This window comes from Cyclopterus lumpus, chromosome 19 (assembly GCF_009769545.1).
Source record: "Cyclopterus lumpus isolate fCycLum1 chromosome 19, fCycLum1.pri, whole genome shotgun sequence".
In the NCBI taxonomy this organism is placed as follows: domain Eukaryota; kingdom Metazoa; phylum Chordata; class Actinopteri; order Perciformes; family Cyclopteridae; genus Cyclopterus; species Cyclopterus lumpus.
The window spans coordinates 5705175-5730117 of record NC_046984.1 but is presented as its reverse complement, the minus strand read 5'-3'; the positions used below and the strand labels follow the sequence as shown (position 1 = coordinate 5730117).

General features: G+C 44.4%; 2 protein-coding genes across 4 annotated transcripts; one reads left to right on the top strand and one right to left on the bottom strand.

Moving 5' to 3' along the window:
* Positions 1–8: 8 nt before the first annotated feature.
* mms19 (MMS19 homolog, cytosolic iron-sulfur assembly component) lies at positions 9–13737 on the bottom strand. 2 transcript variants are annotated; one of them, XM_034558493.1, is made up of 32 exons: positions 13643–13737; positions 13144–13249; positions 12622–12670; positions 12314–12414; positions 12115–12200; positions 11853–11927; positions 11198–11267; positions 10284–10412; positions 10067–10128; positions 9641–9727; positions 9435–9509; positions 9152–9229; positions 8530–8668; positions 7600–7754; positions 7362–7431; positions 6747–6872; positions 6572–6653; positions 5936–6033; positions 5441–5602; positions 5082–5237; positions 4715–4814; positions 4256–4358; positions 4097–4174; positions 3881–4007; positions 3661–3767; positions 3374–3430; positions 3043–3229; positions 2457–2539; positions 2185–2349; positions 1811–1870; positions 1545–1645; positions 9–1219 (listed from the first exon to the last, which is right to left on the bottom strand). In XM_034558493.1, exons 2-32 carry the CDS (start codon positions 13229–13231, stop codon positions 1189–1191), a joined length of 3087 nt encoding a protein of 1028 aa, XP_034414384.1. In that variant the 5' UTR covers positions 13232–13249; positions 13643–13737; the 3' UTR covers positions 9–1188. The 2 variants fall into 2 exon arrangements, with proteins under 2 accessions (XP_034414384.1, XP_034414383.1); XM_034558492.1 differs by lacking the exon at positions 13643–13737 and adding an exon at positions 13562–13579.
* Positions 13628–23780, top strand: ubtd1b (ubiquitin domain containing 1b). Of its 2 annotated transcripts, none has more exons than XM_034558499.1 (5): positions 13628–14268; positions 14389–14590; positions 19895–20122; positions 20213–20370; positions 20622–23780. In XM_034558499.1, exons 2-5 carry the CDS (start codon positions 14509–14511, stop codon positions 20919–20921), a joined length of 768 nt encoding a protein of 255 aa, XP_034414390.1. In that variant the 5' UTR covers positions 13628–14268; positions 14389–14508; the 3' UTR covers positions 20922–23780. The 2 variants fall into 2 exon arrangements, with proteins under 2 accessions (XP_034414390.1, XP_034414391.1); XM_034558500.1 differs by having other exon boundaries at positions 13773–13906.
* The last annotated feature ends 1163 nt before the right edge of the window (positions 23781–24943 follow it).

Here is a 24943-nt window from a genome sequence, read left to right as displayed (position 1 = left end):
TGAAGTTAGAATAATTACAAAGAAAAGGTTTTAATGACATTTTAAATACTGTATTTCCTTGGCATGAGTTTGAGAGGTCCAAAGGTCTCAGCTATTGAGAGAATACAACGCACACTGTCGTCATATTGTTTACATAACTTACAATCTTATTTCAACGTACATTAACCTCACATAGGTATTTCCTATTAAATGATCTCTGGCGGTGCGATACATTGATTCATGCCACCCTGGAGAGCCAGCTGACAATTGGCACAAGCACATTTTCCTAGGTTTCATTTTCTCACCCCCACCCAGCTGGCACACCAGTGACATGAATCAAACACCCCAGCTGTTATTGGACATTACTGCTCAATTACACATTCATCCAGATGAGAAGATTAAAGGCCGTCGCTGCCTGCTGGGTTCAGTGCTGCTCTCATCCGGCTGTTAAGTGGAGGTCTTTGATGTTTCCAGCAGCCCAAATTGTCTAAATGTTAATGAAGTGAAAAGAAAATGTCCCCACAGTTCATGACGTCATCATTCAACGGATGTATGGTGTTTGATTTCTCTTTTTACGGGAGTTCACACATTCAAAGTATTTAACAAGAGCTATTTTTTTAATTTTATTTCAGAACCTAATTCTCTGTTTGGCTAGAATGTCAAAAATCTTGCTAAATTATTATCACATTTCTTGATCATTTTTGACAGAAAGAGCAGCAATATTTTAGCTGCTGATGTGACGGAGTAGGGAACCTTTAAGACAAAACCTTGAGGGATTTAAAATGCACTTCCCATTTCCCAACATTTTCCTAAAACGCTTACACGCAGTCCAATGTTACGTTTTCTCCACTGCGTAGTGAGAGACAACGTACAAGGAGGTGTGTGACATTAAACATTCTTTTCACTTGGACATTGCTCCACATACTCTTATTTTGTGCGTTCATGAAGATAGACAGTTACAAAAACATGTAATAAGGGAGAGAAGATGGAGAGGGTGGCATTCTAGCTGAAAAGATGAGTAGGGAGGATAAAGGGATGCTGGAAGATCCAAAAGGGAGTGGTGTGGTGGTGGTGGGGGCACCGAGGAGAAAGAGAGCCGTCGTTTGGATTGTGCAGCTCTGATCCTTGGTACCTGGTCCAGGAGCTTCCACTTTCCCACATCTGTATTCTTCCAGGATGGGAGACTAGGGTTGTGTTTGAGGAGCAGAATCAACTTCCTCCAGGACTTCCTAACAGGAACCTGAGAGGACAAAACACAAGAAAGAGAAACCTTGTGACGAACTACAAAACGCAGTGTTCATTTGGCATCATTCGAAAGAACAGGACGTTATATCGGCTCATTTTCTTCCTGGAAGAGAATACAACCTTTCCTATTGTACGTTTGTATGGACATTTCATTCCCTTGCATGGCAATACCTGGTTCACACAACGAGCATGAGTGGGCAATGAGCAAATATAAGAGAAGAAGAAGCGAAGAACTTCGTGCTATTTTTGTGATTTCAAACCGATTGAGGATTTGTATTCTCTGCCAGTGTGTCTCTTCAACGCCGGTGTCGGACTCTTACCACTCTGCTCTGGCCCGAACCGCCCCCCTCCTCACGAGCCTCTTCCTGTCGTCCAGAGGCCGGGCCAGCGCTCGCAGCACTCGGGTCCGAAATGGCAACACCTGGAATAGTAAAACATTTTGTCCACAGATATATTATAAAACACTAAGTCTCAACACATTTTAAATTACTTTATCCTTATGAGAAAATCCTAACTTCCAGAACGTATTGAACAACTTGGCACGGTTCTCAAACATATAAAACATACAGAACTCTTTGGGTGTTACCTCATGCTCGGGGAAGCAGGAAATGGCGTGGATGCAACGCAAGGAGGCGATCCTCACGCTCTGAGAAACAAACAAAGTATTTGTTAGCGCGGTGGCGAATTAACACGTTCACACTGCGCAATGAGCAGCCGCATCGGACCAATGAAGACGCCAATGATGGCACCCGTGAACACGGGGAATGAGCTGCTCGCTGATTTTTAATGGGGGTACGCATGCATTTGTGACTGCATCACACAGTTATATGATATATAAAATAAATCTCCTTCTGCTGTAGTTTGATATGTTTTCAACATATGATACTGCCACGTTGCTGCTCACAATCACAACAGGAGGATCCGTACAGAGAACCCCGGCATGCATGTCGTCTCACTAACCATGACTGGGCTGGAGGTGAGGGCCAGCAGCCTGCTGACCAGCGCCTCCAGCTGCTGGATGAGTGCCGGTGGTGGGTCGACGAGGACGGGCTCCAGACACGACAGGGTGGACAACTGGACGCCCTGGTCTGGACACGACAAGGCCTCCAGCAGCAGAGACAGCAGCTGGATAGAGACAAACAACTTCACATTGATACTGAGCATTTCCCAGGTGTTTACATAAAGAATTCGGGGGCCACTAATTGCAGCATTTTGTGGGACCATCTACTCACCGCTGGTAGTTCAGTGACTTGAACCTGCTTAGGCAATTTATTGACAATGTTAGACAGAGCCTTCAGGTAGTTGGGCTTCTTCTCTGTAGAGGAGACAGGGGTGAATAACATTAAGGTGGTACCTAGAACCTGAGACCTGCAGAGAAAGTCTAAAACCTCCCCAGTAACAAGTGACTCATTTGTTCTCTTTTAGAGACCTCACGTTGTCTTTCAAATCCTTTTTGAGCAGGAGCAAGCCTGTCTCACTTATTTTAATCAGATCCCAATTTCTTTTTACGTTTTTTTGTTGTATAAATATATAATCATAAATAAAGCTGGACAAATAAAGGTATTGGATAAACTGTTACGAACACAAGCACTGTAGAACTAAAATCCATATGTACATTTGATATAAATATATGTAAAAAGCAGCAATAACCAACAATAGAATTTAAATATATTCTTTAAAGTATTAATATTTCCTGTGCTCCACCATGGACTGAGTGCAGCGCGTCTTTCTGTCTGCTAACGGGCCTTTTATGAGATCATAAGCACATCGTGGCTTTAACTCAATTACTTCTAATCACCAATCCACTCGGGCTTGTACCTTGCGGCGCGGCGTTGAAGCCCTGGACCAACTTGGCGGAATTCTCGCTAAAGAAGCGCTGGCGGTACATGATGCGAACATCGGCATGGCAACCGCGGTTCAGGATGTCGGTGGACTCGCTCATCAGCAGCCGGAAGCCGTCTGCCGCCGCTGGACCCAGATCAGCATCATCGAGCAGAGAAAAGAGCTTCAACAAAATACACAATTAAAACTAAAGTTTGTCCAGCCCAGTTTATATTGGCTTCGTGAACAGTGAATGGAAAGATTAACATTGTTTTATTGTAACACAAGGTCCAACTGTATTCAATAAATCATATTATATAGTCTTTACCTTGTCAGTCAGGGTTGTGAACAGAGGGTGGTATCGGAGAAGCAGGGCCTTGGCAACCTGGAGACAAGAGCAACTTTATGGCACCTGCTGCTGCTCATATCCGTTAAGTCACCAATTAAATTAATGGCTTTAGAGCCGACGGTAAAATAAGTAATATAGAATAAAAAACCTTTGTGTATCGTCACACACGAGAGTCTTAAAAATCAGACCAAAAGTTCTGATCAATATCTGGCAAAAAAAGATTTTCTTGCAGAGAAAAAGAAAACTGAAAACAGTGCGACTCCTACCCAGATCATGAGGGTGAAGGCCTGAGTGCGTACAGATGAAGACGCAGAGTCCAGCTCACCACAAACCCTCTCCATGGTCCTCTGAATGAGGCTGTCGAGACAATCCCCTGAAGAAGAAACAGAGCCATCAAAGAGAGGCATTTAGTTGACAAAGTTAAGCGCTCGGTTTTTTTAGGGAAAGAAATTGCCGTCTGACAGGAGTGTAAAGACCCAAACTGACCCAGAGCTCTCTTATTAACCAGGCCAGCAAAGCACTTTGCAGCCGAGGTGTATGACAACGGGTGGCTGCAGGTGCAGCTCATCTCCTCCAGCTCTGCCATCAGGTCATCTATCCGAGGCACCTCCACCTGAACGACATGCACAACACTTAGAATACATCTATGTATATTAAATATTTTTTTTAAATAAGAAAACGCATAGAAGTGTTGAGACTCACAATGCGAGGCAACGAACAAACGCATCCCAAGAGCAGACAAACCATCTGGGACTGGCTCCACGAGTCCCCCTGCTGCTTCTGGGAGAACATCAAGTTACAGGGACGTTAAAAAGTGCGAACTGCGTTCACTTATGTACACAAATCCATGTACGTACAAACCTTGAGCAGCTGGATGTTTGAAGGGAACGAGTTGTCGGGCAAAAAGGAAACGTCACCATCCAGGAAGAGAGACACGGCCCTCAGCGCCGTCTGTCCCGCCAGCCTGACGACATGAAACATCCCCAGAGGAAACCGCACAAACCCCATGAAAAATGTTCTTATTGTACTTAAGTAAATACATCTGAGTACTAACTCTGAAAGTGAGAAACAGTCAGACATCTGAACTAAAATCTAAAAACAAACACAGCAGGCAAAAGCGACTCTAAAAAATGAAGTTGAGAACAAAGGCTTCACCTACAGTGTGACTGATAACAATATAAACTAGATGCATGTGGTAATGATGGTTATATGAAACGGTTTAGATTATTATTATAATTATTTCCACCCAAAACAGTCATAAGTATTCCTAAATAGCCCATGTAAATAGCTGATTTCCTGTGGAAGAGAGTTGGTACTGACGTGGGCTGCAGCCTGGAGCAGGAAGTACTGATGACCGGGACCATGGCAGACAGGACCACCTCCTCCAGAAGAGGACTACGACCACCAGATGACCCCTCGCCTGAAAAACAGGAAGCACAAAATGTTCACCTTTTTAACGCCATGAACGGGTTTATTACCGTGTTAATCTGTGTAATGTTGATACATTTAATAACCATTATCCCTAAAAATCAGCAGTAGTTCTCTTTTTAAACTTAAACATGACACAATTTGAGGAAGGCTGTGGTGGGACTGGGACTCAAAAAGCATCAGTAGTTAAAGTGTCAGTCACTTGGTGAGGCTTGTGTGAAGGGTTAACTCCGGAAAGGTTAAAAGGTTATTCTTGTACCCTGCAGTGCTGCCTGGAGGGCCAGAGACAGCAGGCGCGGGATGATGACGTCATGGAAGCATCGTCCCGTCTCCTCGGTGTCCTGTACCTGCTTGGCTATTCTCTGGAGACTATGACAAGCCAACACCACCTCCTCCACTGAGAAAACTACACCACCTGATAAAACACATAAAAAAAAACACAACATTCATCTAAAACTTAATTGGTAATGTTACTGCGTCAGACTTCTGCACTAGTACGAAGAGTGCTTCATATGTTTTGACAGTTTGAGATGGACTGTGGTCCTGGAGACGTGTCATCTATAACAGCTGAATACGTTTAAGCCTGAAGTCAGAAACCCGTCTTTCCAGACAGATTACCCGTGTGTGCCGAGCTGAGGACCTCCAAGAGGACAGGTGTGCTCTCCTGGACAACACTAGGTTGAGTGGACACCGCAGCCAGAGCGGACAAACACCGCTGGCGCACTGCATGATGGGAAGGCGTCTCAGAAGCTAATCTGTTGTCGCCTTGATCCATCGGCTCTGAACAGAGGAGAGGGAAAAGGTTTGCAAATTACACTCGTGAACGTCCGTCTGCTGACATAATGGGAAATGGTGAACTCAAGAAAAACAATGGTGGAAGGGGGCATATATACATATACTTGTGCAATAAATTATTTGACGTTTAAATATTTTTTATTTGTAGGGTTTTATTTTCCTTTAAAATGTAAGCTATATTTTTGTTGCTCAGTATCAAGAAAATACTAAATTAATTATAAAAAACTCGATTTCTATTAAGATTTACAATTATTGGATTACAAAAATATTAGTATCTGTATATTTCTGTGTGTATTTTGTATTGTATGTCCTACTTACCAGAAAACATCTCCTTCTTTAGTCTTGGGATCAGTTTAGTGATGAAAGCTGCAGGGTGCAACTCTGCTAAGGCTCCAGCACACTCCACCACAGCAAGGCTGGGGGCAGAAACAGGGCAATGACTCAGATGGATACCATTTATGTTTAGTAGGGTTGTCCCGTTCGAGTGCAGCCGGAAGCACCAACCTCGGATGCAGGCCTTTCTATTTTCAAGGATACATATATTTGATTGATTTGAATGTACTTGAAGTGTGTGCAGCTGTACTATCTATGAAAATACAAGTATCAGATGTGGACTCGGTATCGGAAGATCCTCTATAATACATGACTCTGATCGGGGGCAAAAAAGGACATCCTTGATTGGTTCAACTGCGAAACAAAAAGTACACAAGGATTTAGTGGCGTCTAGTGGTGAGGTTACAGGTTACATCCAACCCTCCCTCTCTAGGCGCATAGAGAAGGTAACGTAGGAAACGAGAAAGGACCGGGCTGCTGTAGGAACAAGGTGGTGCAACATGGCGGACTTGCCCCCTATGTAGATAGTGTGCGTTTGTGTGTGTGCATTTAAAAAAGGGGTAAACAGAGAAGTAGAAACACAGTATTATAGGAAGGATGCTAGAAGAGAGGAGAGCTGACCTGACTTTGTCGTCCTCTTCCGTCAGCAACAGTCTGGTCAGGTGATCTACAGCCAGCTCAACATCAGAGTCCAACAGCAGACCTGGGAGAGACAGAAGAATTGAAGCAGTGCTGAATTTCGCACTAAATCCGACTCTGCTGCGGGCCGTGGATGCAGGAGTGTGTTGCATCTCACCCGTTTGTTGAGCCAGTGAGGTGAGCACAGAGGTGGCCGTGATCTGCAGGCTGGAATCAGTCTCTGTCAGAGCTGAAAACACCATGCTGCACAGAGACGGCCGGAAGGCTAGAAACACACTGTCTTCTGATGTGGAGGGATAGGGGGGGGGGGGGGATAAAAAGGAGAAGAGTTACAATCCGAAAGAAAATTCTGTCTTTTGTCTCCATGGTTACGCAAAAGACGCACAAAATAAAAAAAGAGCAAATAATCCCTTTTGAAGTTCCTTTACGACATTCACAAAACACACGTCACCACGCGGGGCATCTGATTGAATGTCAAGAGACAATAAACCACAGCGAGCTTTTCATTCTCGTCACTGAACCGGGTGCTTTAGCTTGAAGACGCTCAAACACAAACACCACACATGCAACAGATGACAAATACAGATTGTATCCACCACACACACAAAAAGGACACGCAGATTCAAATCTGAAACGAATGTATTTTATGTTGATGATTTGCATCCTTATTTATTGTTGTTTGAGTGGAACAAGACGCAGCTGTAAGAAATGGATGTCACACATGAGCGGCGTGGAATTAATACGGCGCCGTGAAGCAATAAACAACACTTGCCATTCTCGCAGGTCTTTGCTGACTGAATGAATCGCTGCACCACCTCGAGCAATGTTCGTCTGTGGGAACACTGCACAAAAGAGAACAGTCACGTTATCCAGCTTGATAAACGTTACGGATATCATCACACATAATATCGACAGCATAGACTTCATGAACATATGAACGAAAAGAAAACTACAAAATGTGCTTAAATTAAAAGCAAACCAAGCTCTGGGCGTCAGTGTTCCTGACTCACCTGTGCTCTGCTGTTGTACTGCTCAACGAGAGAGGGCATGACCGCGTCCGTAATGATGTGGCTCGCCCTGTTGGAGGCGCTGCAGGCGGCCTGTAGCAGCTTGGCACTGGGCCACACCAGCTTCAGGTCCGGCTCACACAGGTGATGTTTGCAGTCTGGAAGAACATTACATTTTCAGTAAAAAAATAATTTAAAAAACTAGACCACTCACTGCACTTTACTGGTATGTTAGTGACTTTCATCATTTTTTTAAAGAGAGGCTTTCGCTGGGATTAAAAGCAGGCAACACTAAAATACTCTGGTTTCATTCATGTTCATTGAAGTCTCCCATGCTGCGTCACTGGCTTTTATTCCACCCTGAAGAAGATCAAGATTCACACAGAAATTTTTGGGATGTGAAGGATTTCTGTCTAAAATAATGATACCGATATTAGGCCTTTAGAAATTAAACCAATATTAGGTCAAACCCCAGTGTCTCTATAATGATTATAACCAACACAATCTTCTCAAGAATTATACATTTTTACATTCCGGTACTTATAAAAGTCATGAAAGATGTGATACTGGTTTATAAGTTTTCCTTAACTTTAGTTGCATTTGGACAGGACACTAACCATCATACGAGTTTAACATTGTATTTCTTACACTGTTGACATGACATCACAACGGTTGAAACAAGAAAACTAAAACAGACTCTGTGGTATAATTTCCTGCCTATCTACTAACCAAAGTTATGATATATTTAGTTCAGCACTTTTTACATCTCCACACTCTCTCTCACCGCCTTACAGCCACTATGCCTGCATCAATTTCCCCTCCATCACTTCTTCCACACCCTTCTAAATGTTTTACACGCTCCTGGAGTTCTTACATCCTTCCACATAAAATGTGTTTTCATGTGCAAATAGGCTCGATTTCGCAACATTTCACCTTTGAGAACGAGATCCAGGAAGGTGCTGAGGGAGTCCTCAGAGTCAGAGTGGAGGACTGAGCGAGACAGACAGGAAGTGAGTGCGGTGAGAGCAGCGAGGCCAGCCGACTCGATCTTCTCGCTCGATGTCTGAAACACCTGCAAGGAAACAACGAGAGGGGAACATTGTTAGTATTTATCTTTTTAAGAACAAAAGAAAACCAGTCCAGACTGTTGTGTTTTTATTGGCCCTCAGAGCATGAGAAACTGCATTTGTTCCCTTCTTCCCATAAGGCATTGTGTTTTGGGTCATTTTCTTTTAGATGACATGAAGATCAGTTCATCTTCATGTCTTGGAGCCTTAATTTAGAGTCCAAATGCTTTTGTTGGACCACCAGAAACTAAAAACACTGGAGAGTTTGAGAACTAAAGTCGGTTCATAGGAATGCAGCGTCAAAGATGCTTCTTGTTTTCATTCCTTGCAATAAAGATAGGCAGATTGCCATTTTCATTCACAAAAAAAAACACTTAAAAAGATGTTTAAATGTTTCTTTACAAAGCTAAAACGGCATATAGACACACATCAATTAAATAAGATCCCAAGTCCTATTAATGTTTTGTATACATTTATCTCATACAAACCTCTCTTCGCAGTGACGCCCACAGTCCCTCGAGGAATTCAGCCACGTCCTTGTGTTCATATTGTGACACACCAGCAATCTGAAAAATAATAATAAATAATGAGAAAGATAAGAAACCCATGCATCAACTTCATAACTTGTACATGAACTCTCCTGCTCTGGGCCTCTCAGCAGCTGCACTGTGGTTGTAATGACTCACTGTGGTGCTTAAGGGAATGTCAACAGTGTATCATCCACATATAAATACTTTAGGAAAATAGTGAAGTTGAATAGGGATTTCTCACCAGAGTCTGCAGCGAGTCCAGCTTCGCACTCAGAACATCGGAGTCCAGTTTCTCAATGATGAGAGGTAGCAGAAACTGGAGAACGGGGAAGTAATAAACAGAACAACTCTTTCTTTGGGGCCCTCAAAAGGAAAAATGTACGTGATCCAAAACTTCTCAGGTTACAAGACCTCCGTTGCATCAAGAAGCAAAGTGAGTCGTCCTACCTCTGCAAACCGTGGCGTCCCAGTGAGGGCGTCCCTCAGCATCTGGATGAGCTCCTCTCTGGTGATGCCGTGGGGGTCGTTGGGAGGCTGAGGTGGTTGGAGAATACACACCATTCATGGATTCAAGAAGAGACAACACATAGAAATCACAAATGCACATACACGCATTCACGGAAGGAGAATTTTCCTTATGCCACACAAAACCCCACGTCATGTTCACAGCATTGTGGCAAAGTGCCGGTTGTTCCAGTGAGTCAACAAACGGTGACGCAGATATGGGAAGTGGACGTGAGCAGACGCTGCGTTATTATTTTAAAACACAGTTAGTCTGAGGTCACAGGAAGTCGGTGATGACATTTCTGTCTGCTGCCCTCTCGGCTTTCGTCAGTTCTCAGGGAAAAGGCAGCTGAGTAAACAGGCACTTACGGGGCTGAAGTCAATGGGGAAATAGCAGGACGTCACTTCGAACAGCTCCTCTGTGAATTTACCTGAGACAGCAGACGGGAAATTAACGGGATGCAAAATAAGAGTCGCACTCAGACTGTGCAATGGATAGTAACACACAAAAGGAGATCAGAGAGGAACAGAGGCACAGAGGAAATGGCGAGAAAGACGCCGAATGTGCACACGCATGCGTTCTCACCTAGATCGTAACCTCGGCGGACGATGCTCTTGGCGATCTGGAAGGCTAACAGGAGGTTGCGGGGGTCTCTCTCTCCGTCCATTGACTGGACAAAACCAAACACAAAGTCTGCCCCCAAACCCTTCAGTTCTGCAGAAACGTTAAACAGGAAGACACAGCTCCGTTTCAGTTCTGCGAGGCGGCTGACAGATATTCTCAAAATCTGAAAACGTTTGTAGGATGTAGGCTACAACTGTGTTGAAGACTACTTCGGCACAATAAATGATACGTTGCGTTATAAACTGAGAAATAAAATATATGACTAGCAACCAGCATCGCATGAAATCTGATCTGATCGAGTCTTATTCTGAAAACTGAGCTCCAATGTTTTTAAGTCTCAAACTAGAGTTAAAATATTCCACATTGAGGATTCAATAACATGTGCAGATATTAACTTTTCAGATTTATCTGCTTTATTTTCTTGTATTTTTTCTTGAATTTCTTATAAGCTATTATTTAAGTGCTATTATTATGGTTACTTCTACTTTAGTGGGGAGACAGAGGTCGCATTGTGTTCACATGTGTTCATTATAAATACTGGCGGCCACACACAAACAATCGCTGTCTGTCTTCCATTTGCTTCTTATACACTACGTCTATGCAAAACTTGCCGTGCACGCTAATCACTCAACTGCCAAACAAAGCAGAGGACGGTACGAGTTTAGGTGCCCCGATGTGAGCGATCACTACGTTGATAAGTCAGCCAACTGGTGAGATTTCTGACTTTCAAAACTCACTCTCGGCTGTTTTGGATTACCTACGTTTTCAACACAGAAGCTTTATTTTTTGTTTCAGTTATTGTGAGGAGCCGTTTGTGCCTCCCTCTACAAACTGACTAACTACAGTGAATCAGACTTAAACTTGGCTTCTCTTACCGGCTTCTCTGGTCGCCATGAGGTTGATGAGCATGTTGTAGACACACGCTCTCTCGGCCAGCATCAAAGACTGGAGAAAAAAAAGAAAACAGACGATGAGCTCTTTAGACACAACTCCCAGAATTTAACAACTATTTAATGAGTCGAGTTTAGAAGAGAAGTGCTTCGCAGACATCAAGGAAATAAAATACCGGCATCATCACACACTCAAAGGCCGCATTCACAAATCAGGGGGCAGGGTTGTGCGGCTGCGTGTCACTTAAATGGCCCATTTGATTGACTCGTTTGTTTTGATTCGCCCATTGATCGCCGGTTATGCGATTGGCCACCGCAGTGTGATGCCAGGTTGCATTCCTCTTCTCGTTCAAAATTGTCCAGCCTCTGCATGGGTGTGTATGTGTTTGCGTATGTTGGGTTACAAGACAGTTAGATCAGTGGATGACACACTGCTTTTGTGCATTTTCACATCTGGCCAAGGGCAGCAGATGATTAACAGACGTGTACAGTAGGCTGATCAACTATGTTTGTTCCTCAGGAATGAACTAAACAATGGGATTATTATTACTATTGGACTGAACACCCCGCACAAACAAAAACGGTGTGTGTTATAATAAAAGGTTGCTTGCTGCGACTTTAACGTCTTAGTGAGGATCACCTGAACATGAACATCCTGGAACAAAGACCTCAGCATGGACACAGCGGAGCCAGGAGGCAAAACTGTAGATTTTGTCTGTGGAAAAAGCAAAAGCACACACATACACACAAAGTGCACGTTAGTCTCTCTCGTCACATCTGGAGGTTCTCAAAACGATGCTCAAACCTGCTGAGCAGCAACTAACTTGCAAGCTTGGCAGTCGGTTAATCTCTCGCAGGATGTTTCAGACATTGTTGACACTGAAAGTCTATCAAACACTCACCAGCGCTCTGAGTCCCTGTAAAACAGGGGGTGTGATGACATAATGGTCCTTGAGACGGTTTTCAAAGAAGGCAATGAGCACTTCCACTGCGGAGAACAGAGACAGGGAGACATGATGACAAAATATCACTCTTTTCATATGTTGCGTTCCGCTGCGCAAGACTGCGGACTATTTACAAACTATAAGAGAAGACGTGTACCTTCTCTCTCTGTGAGACCTCCATAGCAATCGTGTAAAACGTCAGAGAGAAGCTGGACTCCTCTGGCTCGGGTGTGAGGCTGGGAGCTGGTTAGGCTCAGTCTAAACCGGGAAGGAAAGGAAAATGATAAATATCATAATTAACATTTGGGAGGTGAAACCTTTTAAAATTCCACCAGCTCCATAGTCTAACACATACTAAACCAAACTAAGAGCACAACAGAACATTTGTATTATACTACCATGTCAATGCCTTTGTTTAGTAGACGTTATTGCTGTAATGTTACAGTAAACATTCCGATAGCTTACCCCAGCGCTTCCACCAGCTGCAGGATTGTAAACTGTCCATCTTTGACACCTGAACAGAAAGCCACGTTTAGCGGATTGTCGCAAAGCTCTGATTAAAACTACAAACACACACAGAGAGAAGACAAGTCATAGCAGCACAACGGCAGATTAGCGAAGGACCCCGGCCGGGTTCAAAGGTACAGAGTTCATTGACAGGATGCTTCTCCCTTCGGACACAAACAGGGCAGCTAGCCCACTGGAGCACACACACTATCAAGTTGCTCGTCGAATGGCATTACGAGAAAACGAGAGGGGTACATTAAGTGTGTGCTGCTGCCGTGACAGAATGAGCAGACTAGTGTCCCAGTGAGCGAGTCTTTTTGTATCGCGAGTCTCTTAACACAGGATGTTGTTGCGCTAAGTTAGCTAGTCAACCATCATGCCGTGCGGTTCATCCTTGAGGCGGCAGCTCCAACGGCGTGTTTTCCGCCAGCGAGGTGTTCTCGGAAAGCGTCGAAGCAAATATGAGGAAGACTTATTTACATGTTGCGGTTTCTTTGGCCTTGCTGTCCTGTAGTCCCGAGACAAATTCCTCCACCAGAGACAGCAGCAGGGTACTGTCCGCAGCCATCGTGCCTCTGTAACTCAACTGGGACCACGCATGCGCAAAAAGTTAGAAGTGAAACGAACGGTGAAAGTGACTAATTTGACATAACAGTTTTAAAATAGGACCGTTATCGAACAATGCGACGTTACGTATAGACCACTGGGTTGCGCGTGTGTTGCTTGAAATTGACATGTTTTCTGAGCGTTGAAATGAAAACCAAACATTAGTCTCTGGTGCTGCCTTCAGGTGCTGTCCGAATTCTAAAACTTTGCAAACAGTCGACTGATATTCGTGATGTGAGCTATTTCTTGACACAGTCTCCCCCTCACACCGAGGCACAGTGTGGTCGCTCACCATCTGCAGTTTAAAACGAATCATTCAACGTATAACTCAAAGCAAGAAACATAGAAGCTGCACATAACAGCGATGCGATACCTCCGCCAGTGTCGAGTTTATTCGCAGTCTCTCCCATTCATAATTGCTTTTCGTCCTGACGTCAGAGAACCCAGCACCTGCCTGAGTGCTTACGCGCAGGCGTGAGAGAAGAAAAAAAAAAGTTCGTCTGAGCGAGCTCCATATCCACCGTTCGTCACCTTTCACCAGCGGAGAGGGGAGTAACGTTTGGGGGGGATTAAAGAAAACAATCTGGAAACACCGTCAAAGAATTGACGTGTGGGACACGGATGTCTGCGAGTAACTGTAACTATCAACTGCGGTCGGAGGAAACGTGCGAACGGTTACGAGTGCGCGGAAGTTTGTGTTTACTGATGTTATAATAGCTAGCTGGTTGGCCCTGTTAGCTTGTTAGCGAGGAAGGAATGCTGGACTTCACAATTCACGACTAGCACAACTTAACGGGCAAGTTGAACAACTGACATGTTGCGGTTTATGTCCTAGCATTAAACAAAAACGGTTTGGTAGATGTTGCGGTTAGTTGCTGATTTGGCAAACTGTTAGTTAACGTTTGTGCGAGCCACGAGCTTGGAATCTTGTGGGGTCGTGTCACAGTCAAACAGCACTGATACATGAGAGGAAACGCGTATTGAGTCTTGATCTTACAGGTATATATACACACACACGTGTGTATATATATATATATATATATATATATATATATATATGCACTCGTCGCTACTAAACATCCAAGTGTCCCCGTCTTCGCCGCCACGGATGACCTGTAGGCTCGCAACATCGGACCCGCGACCCGTCCTCTCCATCGGACCTTGTTCATCGTCTTCTGCCGTGATGGGCCCCCTCTTCAGCTAGTGCGACGCGTGGAAACAATCTGCAGCCCTCTCACCATGGGCGGATGTGTGGGGAGATACTGGGAAGGCTGGGAGGACACACAGAGCCGAGGCTCGTCCAGGAACGGCGGACGAGGAGGTAAGAGCGCATCGCGTGGACACGCGAGAGGTGTTTTGCTAAATCATAACGCATGGCATTCTCGCGACGCCACTGCTCGTGCCGTCCACCTAACGCACTTCTATGCCAAGGTGGAGGCATTGCGAAATCATGCTGGCATCTCACAGCTGTCCCACTTCTGCGTATTAGTGTATGAGAGGTGGCTGAGACTCCCTGTATCCAGCTGCATTTCACTCCGATGCATCTCAAGTGGCCACTTGTGATTGGGTTTCACCTTTTTTGTTATTCTGTGGACAGACTGACTGTTTGGGCCAGAGGACTGTTTGGTGCATAGCTCTTGAGTGGTCGTTCTCCATGGTCAGGGATTCATCTGCACTCTCAATGCACTTAATGTCTTTTATCTGCACGCTCAGACCAAAAAGTCTGTGGAATGATATCGAAAATAAACGGCAAATAACGCGTACAGGCATTGGCTGGAGCCTGGAGATTTGTTCTTGGTGTAAATGCAGCTACACCTGTGTGTCTGAATTCAGACATTCGTGTGTGTCCGTGTGCACTGCAGGGCAATACACCCACCAGTGGGCTGCTTTTTCTTGGTGATTTATTCATTTATTTTGTTCCCAGTCACTGCTTTCTTATTTTGCCAGCAGACAGCTTTTGGTGTAACTCTCCTGCACACCTTAGATTACCGCTACGGTGGCAGACCCTCTATCAACAGAGATTACAGCCACATTCGCCCACACTTCTACTTTTTTACCTGACATCTGCGTCTGTACCGACGGCTACAATTTTCTCACCCAATAATTTCAACCCAACAACGGCAAGCTTGTTGGGCCAACTGTCATTTTTATTTATTTTTTACAAGTGGCAGTGTAGTGACTCCTGTGAACGCCACAACGCATCAGTTTTAATGCGGGTGGAGTGACCAAGCGGGAGCTTGCCGTCGGTAACATTGATTCTCGGAGTTGCTGATATGTGGATTATTCACATTGGAGAGGTCACGTCCATTAGTTACTTACCTTCCCAGAAGATAGCATTTTTACAAAGAAACACTGGCACACTGCCACATTTTTGTTCTCTTCCACTTGTCTTTGATACTGACTGGTGGAATTTGGATTGCTGCTTCAGCACTAAGCGAGAGCAAATGTTACATGTGCAACCAGACTAAACTGAAGGACGCAGGCGCCGCACAGCTGACTTGGCAGACGTTTCTGAATCTCTGCATAGTTTCGACCCAGACAACAATGTTGATGATATTGCTTATCGTTTATTGGATTATTAGAGGAGTAACAGACCTGCAGCAGGTTTTATGAACGCTGTTATAATAAACCTGCATTATAATAGGAAACGACGCCGAGGCCACTTCTGAGATGTGGCCAAATCTCTGCTGGGGGTCAGCAAGTTGGTCAATTGTACCAGACACTCCAGCAGTTAAATGATTGCAAGAGATATTGCTTCACTCAAAAGCAAAATGGTGGACATGATTTAGTTGGTGACAAAGTTCCCTTTGTAGTTACTGTTTTAGAGTGTCTGGTACTCATTTGGATGCAGGTTCTCTCCCCCTAATTTCCTCTAGCATTTTTCAGTCTGTCTTTTTCCAAAAGTAATTGTCTCGAGTTTACATCGGACGTTCTGGAGAATGATTCAAATTTTGGGTATTAGTGTCGTGATGTTTCTCACCGCATGGCTGGATTCCAAAATGAACATCTGATATAGATTTTTTTAGAATAAGACCTTCAAAATAATTTGTCTTTCTGTGTTTCTTGCCAAAGTGGCCATCGAATAGACTATTTAAAGTTCAAGCCTTCACAGCCAAGGTTTTGGCAGGGGCTCTTGGTAATTTCCCACCCCTGATTGCTATCAAGAGACACTCCCTAGTAGGCCACGCTTCGAATCAAAAAGAACAAGTCACATCATGCCCCGCTGCGTCACCGACTGGCGTCTCTAACGGGACTTAACCTACCCTGTCTGACACACCCTCGTGCAGTCAAACGGAAACACAGTCGCTCACGTGGTATCGCTGCAGTGTCGGACAATTGCTTTCAGTTCCGCTCAAACTGTACATTCCTTTATTTTCCTTCATGAAATGTCTCTGTGACCACCTTTCAAAATGAATGAGAAAAAGAAAAGCACCTGGGCGGTGAATATGTGTTCTGTTTCAGCTGTAATGACACAAATACATATTCTGCTTACCTATTACTGACTGCTTATTTGTATACAGGGTCATATTTCCTCACCACATATTTTGGAGTGTTTACTGACCGGGTTGTCTCCCACATCACTTTAAAAAATTTTTTTTAATTATTATTATAATTTTTGTGTCACTGCAACCGAGGCCACGTTGGCTGGCTTGTCACCTGACGTGTTTGTTTTATGTGAATTCTTGAGTACGTTTAGACATGTAAATTAGCCAAAAAACTAACTGTGGTTGAGAATAACTTTAAAGTACAGGTTTCACATCACATCCCCAGAGGGATTTAAAAAAAGAAGAAAAGAAAATGTATCCCCAAGGCAGGAATATACTCTGGTAGAACAGGGTTGGTCAATGTGTCCACTGATTCTTAACAGCATAGATATTTACTCTTTTTTAGAGCAAGTACCTGGTGCTGATAGGTGGACTATAAAGTAGGTTGTTGGTATTAGCGAACGGTGACAGCAAATTAAATAATGCAGTTTTTCTGGTTTTCCTAGTCTTCTGTGACTATCAACTTAATATTTTTTTAATTTTTGCCTGTTGGCCAGAAAGATAAAGGAAAAGAAAAAAATGTCAAGACATCACCACTAGGTTTTCTAACTAGAATTAATCTGCCAATTTGGCAGAAAAATTATTTGAGTTTAGCACCTGACCGGCCCGATAATAGCACGCTGATATACTGGTATCAGTGTAAATATTGGCCAATAAGTGATTCAGAATAATTTGTTTGTTATAATTGAAAACAATGAAAGTTTAATTTGGCACTGGCACATAAGAACACGCAACAATACCCGACAATCGGACATTGGCGTACAGAATCAAAGATTAAAAGATATCTTTAAAGTAATTATGTAACGGTGTCGTCCTCATCATCACATTGTTTGATGACACGAGAGTAAGCGTACAATAACCCACTTATGCGATGGTACATGTTTCCATCGCAATGCGATCAAGCTACTTTGAGTGTTTTTTTAAAATGCAGTATGGATCCGGCTGAACAGTTTGGCCCTTCAATAACATTACACCAGAAGCTTGGTTTTGTGAGAGGGCTGTTGGATGACTTTTCAGGGAACCAAGAAACTTCTTTTCCCAGACACAGGTAATCCTCTAACAGCCACCTGCCTGTCGGGTGTGTCGTTGTGTTGGCGTCCTCCTGACATACGGCACAGGGAGGCCTTGATGAACCCCCGCACTTCCCTTATGACGCATGTCTCGTGTCAGACGTGTATTCTATTGCTTCTTCTTTTTTTTGTCTTGATTTCTGCCACTTGATTGTGCAGCGTTGTGATATCATGCATTTATATTTAGCTTATTGTTTACTCTCTTCGAGGAATCCCGTGTTGCACAGTGACAATACATGGCAGAACCGACACTAATCAAGACTAAAGAAATCCGAGGCATCCTACAACAGGAAAGGCCAATGCTCCTCTGATTTGTATCGCCTCTGTTTTTTGCTCACTGTATATAAACTGTGGACTCTTGGGAAAATAGATGTCGTGACTCGTGTTGACCCGCCGTGTCGCTAAGACGGAACCGGTCTGAGTGGGGAGTCATTAAGTCAAAATCCCAGAGTAGCGAGACATTTAGTTCACGTCCCATAATGGTTTAAGTAAGTAAAGAGAGAAAGGAAGGATTTGCTCCATTGTGTGCCGTAGAGGAGAGCATGGGCACCAACCTGTCAGATCTTTATTATTTACATACGCAGCAAAACAAACAAGTAACTCATTTAAAGGATTAGTTTGAAGAAGTTTCTTTTGAAGAAAAAAAGTCTTATATATTTACATTTTGTCAAATTAGCTTCAATTAAAAGTATGCAGAATTAGCTGTTAGCAGTTCCTGTTCCTTACAATGTGTCTAGTGTATGTACTCGCACAGCTAATGCTGGATTGCTTTTAGATCTGCAATTGAGAAAATCATCGTCAGATTAATCGAGGAAATGAACCGCAAGCTGCATGTCTCGCATTTTGAGAACCTTCAGTATAGTCACAATATGAGAACACCCCCACCGTGCCGATGTTGTACGTGTACCTGTGTGTCTTGTTTATGGACCACATTAGGATAGACGCTGTACTTTAAACCCCATTCGTCGTCTTTGTAGACGCCACATGTCCATTACCACTCTGGCTGAGTGGTAGTGACGAAGCCCCCTCTGCTTCACTCTAGGTGCTAATCCTACACCACTCCGTGTCCTCCGAATTACTCCTCCTAAACCGCTCGCCCTATAAATAATTAGTTTGAATAGAAATCCATCCTCTTGGATGTGTGCTGTCTCCTTCATGCTCCTCTTTGTTTTTTCCATCCCTCCACTCCTCAGTGAGTGGCATCTCTGCCTCTCAGCTGTTTGGCAATATAAAGTTGGACTGGTTCAGAGCCGGTTTCTGACAAGTGCTACGGATGTTTTTAAAACGTAAACAAAACCATGAGAAAAAAAAAAGTGCTTGTGAATATTTAGACGTTTAATTCCTGAATGGCAATCAGAAATGTTAGTTCCCTGACCTGAGTCTAGCGTGTAGTCTTTGTATGTGACCCTCGGGCCTCCACTAATATAAGTGCTTGACTGGCCTTGTGTTAATATTGAGGGTGTGTCGAGGGTGAGATGTGATGTTCTCTGGTGACGGCTAGCTTGTCTCTGCTGCCGGCTTCGTTGTGTGTGTGTGTGTGTGTGTGTGTGTGTGTGTGTGTGTGTGTGTGTGTGTGTGTGTGTGTGTGTGTGTGTGTGTGTGTGTGTGTGTGTGTGTGTGTGTGTGTGTGTGTGTGTGTGTGTGTGTGTGTGTGTGTGTGTGTGTGTGTGTGTGTGTGTGTGTGTGTGTGTGTGTGTGTGTGTGTGTGTGTGTGTGTGTGTGTGTGTGTGTGTGTGTGTGTGTGTGTGTGTGTGTGTGTGTGTGTGTGTGTGTGTGTGTGTGTGTGTGTGTGTGTGTGTGTGTGTGTGTGTGTGTGTGTGTGTGTGTGTGTGTGTGTGTGTGTGTGTGTGTGTGTGTGTGTGTGTGTGTGTGTGTGTGTGTGTGTGTGTGTGTGTGTGTGTGTGTGTGTGTGTGTGTGTGTGTGTGTGTGTGTCCCCAAGAGTCCCCAGGAAACGGGGACTGTACCAGTGTTTTCCGCTTTTGACTACTTGCTTTTCCTCTCTGTCGCAGGACGCAACGAGCCTCTGAAGAAAGACCGTCCCAAGTGGAAGAGCGACTACCCGATGACGGAGGGCCAGCTGCGGAGCAAGCGGGACGAGTTCTGGGACACGGCGCCGGCCTTCGAGGGCCGCAAGGAGATCTGGGACGCCCTGAAAGCCGCATCCGTGGCCTTGGAGGGCAGCGACCATGAGCTGGCCCAGGCTATAGTGGATGGGGCCAGCATCACACTGCCACATGGTGAGGGCAGAAAAGACGTGGCTCTGACTCGTTGCTTGAATGTCTAGGAAAAGACGACTCTTCATGTTTTCCTGTGACACCCTTCTCCAGGAACTCTCGCAGAGTGCTACGACGAACTGGGGAACCGCTACCAGCTGCCCGTCTACTGCTTGGCTCCGCCTATCAACCTCATCTCAGAGCGCAGCGACGACGACCCCAGCGATAGCCCCGAACCTCCTGTGGCACCCAAGAAGGAGTTCCAGCTCAAGGTACTGTGACACAAGCATCCATGAAGACTTACCTGGGTTTTTTCTCTCAATGAACTGGGACTTCTATCTTTGCCCCCACTTTTAACAAATGCAAAATGTTCGTTAAAATGCCCATCAACATATTTGTCAAAGGTAACTAACAAATCAAACTCTGTTTTAGCTGTTAATTATGTGTCTGGATCATCTCACAGCGCTGCTAGCCAGTATTAAGTTACCGTCTTTCATCTGTATTTCCTTGTTGTCCGCTGCAGGTGCGACTGTCGTCGGGCACGGACCTGCGCCTCAGCGCCAGCATGGCTGACACCATCGGGCTGCTGAAGAAGCAGCTGCAGGCCCAGGAGGACATCGACGCCGGCCACCAGCGCTGGTTCTTCTCCGGGAAGCTGCTCACGGACAAGACGCGGCTGCAAGACACTAAGATCCAGAAGGACTTTGTCATCCAGGTCATCGTCAACCCGCAGGCCCTCCAAGGCCCCAAGCTGTCACCCACCACCGGCGCCACTGCCACCACCACCATCATCACCGCCGCCTCCTCGCCTGCGTCTGAATGACCAGGGATGCAGAGGATGGACGGAGGGGTGGGCTAAAAGACCAGAGCTGCCTCCTATTGCTGGATAACTTTTTGAGATCGGCTACCGTTGTTGAATCAAAATTGTACCGTGGAGGAACGAAACTACTTTAGGGCGGAAAAAAAACATGAGGGAGAACCTCATGAAAGTGCGTCTCTTTCATCTACCATGAGTCATTATATTTTCTGGGGGGGGGGAGTGACTCTTTAAGTGAATCCAGTCTCCACTCTAACTCTGGAGATCCTCGTCCCCTTGTCTCTATGAACTATCTCGAATTAAAAGCAGAACTTCTTGTCATTCTGGTGTGCAGCCTTTTTGACCACATGCCAAACGGGCACATCATGCTGCAGACTCCGCCTCTGCCCTTTTTTTTATCTGCACTAATGCTAAAAGTGCCAATGGACGAAATGCGGAGGCGTTTGTGTCGGTTCTAAAGCACATTTCTACTATGGACTCTGCACTTCTTTTCTCCTCCACAGAAATGTAAGGGGAAGGATAGATAGTGAGATATTAAGACCCCCCCCCCCCACCCCTTCTTTTATGTTATCGAGAAAACAATGTAAACTGAGCTTTTTTGCACATTTGAGGGTTATTATTATACTTTCGTGGTAGTTTGTGTGCCTTCTACAAGACGAAACAAACAAAAAAGTTTATGTCCGGCAAGACGCTAGTTTTACCGCTAGGCTAACCCTTCTGCATTTTTTTTAGATTCAGGAACTCTTAGATCAATCCAAGCTATAACCGCTGCCTTTTAAAAAAAAAAAAAAAAAAAAAAAAAAAAAAAAGATTTCATGAAACTTACAGACAAAACATTTGGCGTGCGGGTGCTGTTCGGTGTGTGTGTGTGTGTGTGTGTGTGTGTGTGTGTGTGTGTGTGTGTGTGTGTGCGCGTGTGTGTTGTAGGCAAAAGTGTGTTTGGATGACATTTCAGTTTGACGTAGCTGTTTCCCTGGTCATAGCTTTGCAGTCAATCATATCATTTTGTTTTCGGAAAGAAAAAAAGAATTGGTCTTAAAAGCTGCTTTGTTGACCACTTAATGTCCACTAGGGGGCAGCAACACAGCCCTGATAGATTCACGAGAGCTCGTTGTTCTTTTTCTCACCACCCGATGAATGTAAATCCAGTATTCTTTTGCTCAACGGAGCCGGCAGTACTAGCGCCTCGGACAGGAAGTCATTTGTTTTAGAGTTGATATCAAAAATATTACTTAAAGGGACGCTATGATTTCAAAGCAGTAAAAGTTTATTATTTTTTTTTATATATACAATGTATCATTTCACTTACTTTTCAAATGACAGCATCCTTGTGAGCGCTGTACCGCTGCACAGACGTCAGGCCTTTTTGTGCAAAGGGAGGGACGCTGTTGGGGACAACTCTCCAGACATTTGGTGACTGTTCGCTCGCTTGAGCACAAACATTAAAATTGACCACTTTTACTGTTTTTAAATTTGCTGCCAGGTGAGTTCTAAAGGTAGGGAAGTGGCTCAGTGGGACACGTGACATTGCTCGGACAAAAGGAACAATGCATTAAAAATGGAGGGTTAACTTCAGTTGATAGTCTTTGTGCCCGTTCCTCAGTTAGTACATTGAGCAGCTTTTCGCCCGTAATGTAGAAGCACAGCTGTGGAGGCTGCGACTGACCGTTGTTGCTCAGCAAAGATAATTGTTTTGAATTGCTCCACCAGCGTCGTCACCGACCACAGCGGCCGCCAGAGGAAAGAAACACAAACACAATTGCCTTGAATTCATGCCGGCCGCTCGTAGTCGAAGCTCCCTTTGGGCCCGTAAAACACGGTGGCTACGTTCACTCTGCAGCTCAAGTTGCACCGTTTGAGCTGCAGTCACATGTGTATGACGTATCGGATTTTTTTGTCTGAGCACTGTGGCTTCTGACACAACTGGGAACACGAATACCACCCCCCCTTTAGTAAGTAGTTTCAACAATTTTTGAGGGGTTTCAACTATCCTGAAAGAAAATTGAAAGTTTCCAGTGGCTCATCTGATCTCGACTGGAATGTGTCCAACACACTTTTATCTTTACATGCATTTTTCTTTTTCTTTTTTTAGAGCTGCAAAATTATTCTATTGAACTTGTGAAACTTTATACGTGTTTTTATTTTTTATTGGACTCTTGTATTTTATATCTTATCATTTTGTGAACCTTTTTGAAGCATAAACAACAACAATCCGTTGTTGTTGTTGTTGTTGTTAATCGCACAGCTTGAAGGTACCTCTTAGAGCTCTCAAAGAAGGGAATTCAAACCGCATGTATTCTGTCCCAAAGAGCAGCGAAGCAGAAACCGCTTCTCTGTACGTCTGTCGCTTCCAGGTCATGTTGGCGTCAGATCTGGGTTACATCCCAGAATAGAGATTCAAGGTTGAGAATCCAGACCTGCTTTGTGGAGTGTGTCCTGCACTGTTCCCAAAGGTTTACACACTAGTCTGTAGCTTGATGTGCATTGTTTTGATTCTCTGCTCCCGTCACACAGCTCTCCAGCGGTATGATCACGGAGGGGATGAGGTGAAGCCATCGGGAGTAAAACCTAACTGAGCCACAGCGCCCCGTGTCGCAAATGTTTAAATACGAATCGACATGTTGCGTCTCTTTTGAGGTCGAGGCCTCGGAGCTCATCACAATCGCCCTCTCGTCACTTGTTCTTGTGTTATGTTTCTTAACTGTCGTACGCAAACTTGAATCAGCATTTCTCTCCGTATGTGCAATACTGTAGACGTAGACCTCACATCCTGTGTGTTTTTTGTTCCTGGACAGATTTCATAGAGCACCAGCTACGAGTGTTGTCAAAGAAATGTCACACTACAGGTAAAAAAAAAAAAAAAAAGCCGACTATAATCTGGTGTCAGATAATCAGATGCCTTTTGTTGGCTGTTTAAAAACAAAAAAGTAAAATTTGTTTTTTGTCACTTGAAATGTACTCCAAGCTGTCGTCTTCAGAGGGACATCTGCTTTTCACAGAGTAAATATCTAAACTTAAAAATAAATTAAAAAAGCATACGCAACTTCTTCCCGGCTGTAAAGGTCGTCGGGCCTCGGCCTTTGGGGAAAAGGCCCCGTTGGCAACATTTATCTACGGCGTCTCCTGTCTGTCTTTCAAACCGTGAGGTGCAACATATTTCCACAATGTGAAAGGGCTCATGGAACTTTTGAAGGTGTCTCCAGTAGGAACCCCCGCCCCCCACCCCCACCCCGTCGAGGGTTTTTTAGCAATTTCCAAAACCTATCCCTTTCCCACGGGCAGTTTCATCGGATAGTCTCTGACGAGGGAGACTATTATGCTGTTCCCCTTTTCACGTGCTATGGAATAGATGAGAGGATTTTGTCTGGCACCCCACCGTGAACAATTGTTTTTTAAGAACGGTTTCTCTTCCCAAATGATATCCGAAGTATAGCCAGAAGGTCCACCCCGTATCCCTTCTTTTCGGATGAAGTGGAGGATGTTGTCCCCGACCTGTGAAGAGCCTCGTGGTCCACGTGATAGCACGGTTCTCCCTTTTTAGCGTATGTAACGCCTCGGACGCTAACGATGCACCTTTAGCACGGACACTAGTGTTGACTCGGCTCACTTAAAGCTGGGGATTTCACTCCAGTGTGGCACCAGCAATATCACCTCAGCTATGTTTGCATTTATTTTCTTCTTCTTCTAAGTGACAATTCAAGCCCGCTGGCACAGCCTGCCAGTTCCGCCTCTCTTTTTTTTTTTTTTAAGACTAAAGGGAAACTTGAGATTAAATTAAGCACCCACATGTGTTAGGATGTTTAGAGAAGACATTAATGCATTTTTTTTTATTTTATACTTGCATGACAACCAATACGGCTTCATACATCTATTCTCTCCTTTTAAGAACTCCAATTCCCAGAAAGCATTGCAGTCAAATAAGGCTTTCCCACAAGAACGCCCATGGAGTAATCTGTTTCTGAAGTCTGTTTTTCAAAATGTCTTTCTATAAGTGTCTGTGTATTTAATCATGACATGGATTTCTTGAT

Excerpts from the sequence above, each read along its gene's own strand:
- mms19 (XM_034558492.1), bottom strand. Across the intron at positions 12,201-12,313 it reads AGGTCTCACAGAGAGAGAAG|TGGAAGTGCTCATTGCCTTC; the intron begins GTACACGTCTTC and ends TGTTCTCCGCAG. Across the intron at positions 4,008-4,096 it reads TTTGTTCGTTGCCTCGCATT|GTGGAGGTGCCTCGGATAGA; the intron begins GTGAGTCTCAAC and ends CATGTCGTTCAG.
- ubtd1b (XM_034558499.1), top strand. The coding sequence starts at position 14,509 with ATGGGCGGATGTGTGGGGAGATACTGGGAAGGCTGGGAGGACACACAG. Across the intron at positions 20,123-20,212 it reads CAGCATCACACTGCCACATG|GAACTCTCGCAGAGTGCTAC; the intron begins GTGAGGGCAGAA and ends ACCCTTCTCCAG. Across the intron at positions 20,371-20,621 it reads AGAAGGAGTTCCAGCTCAAG|GTGCGACTGTCGTCGGGCAC; the intron begins GTACTGTGACAC and ends TGTCCGCTGCAG.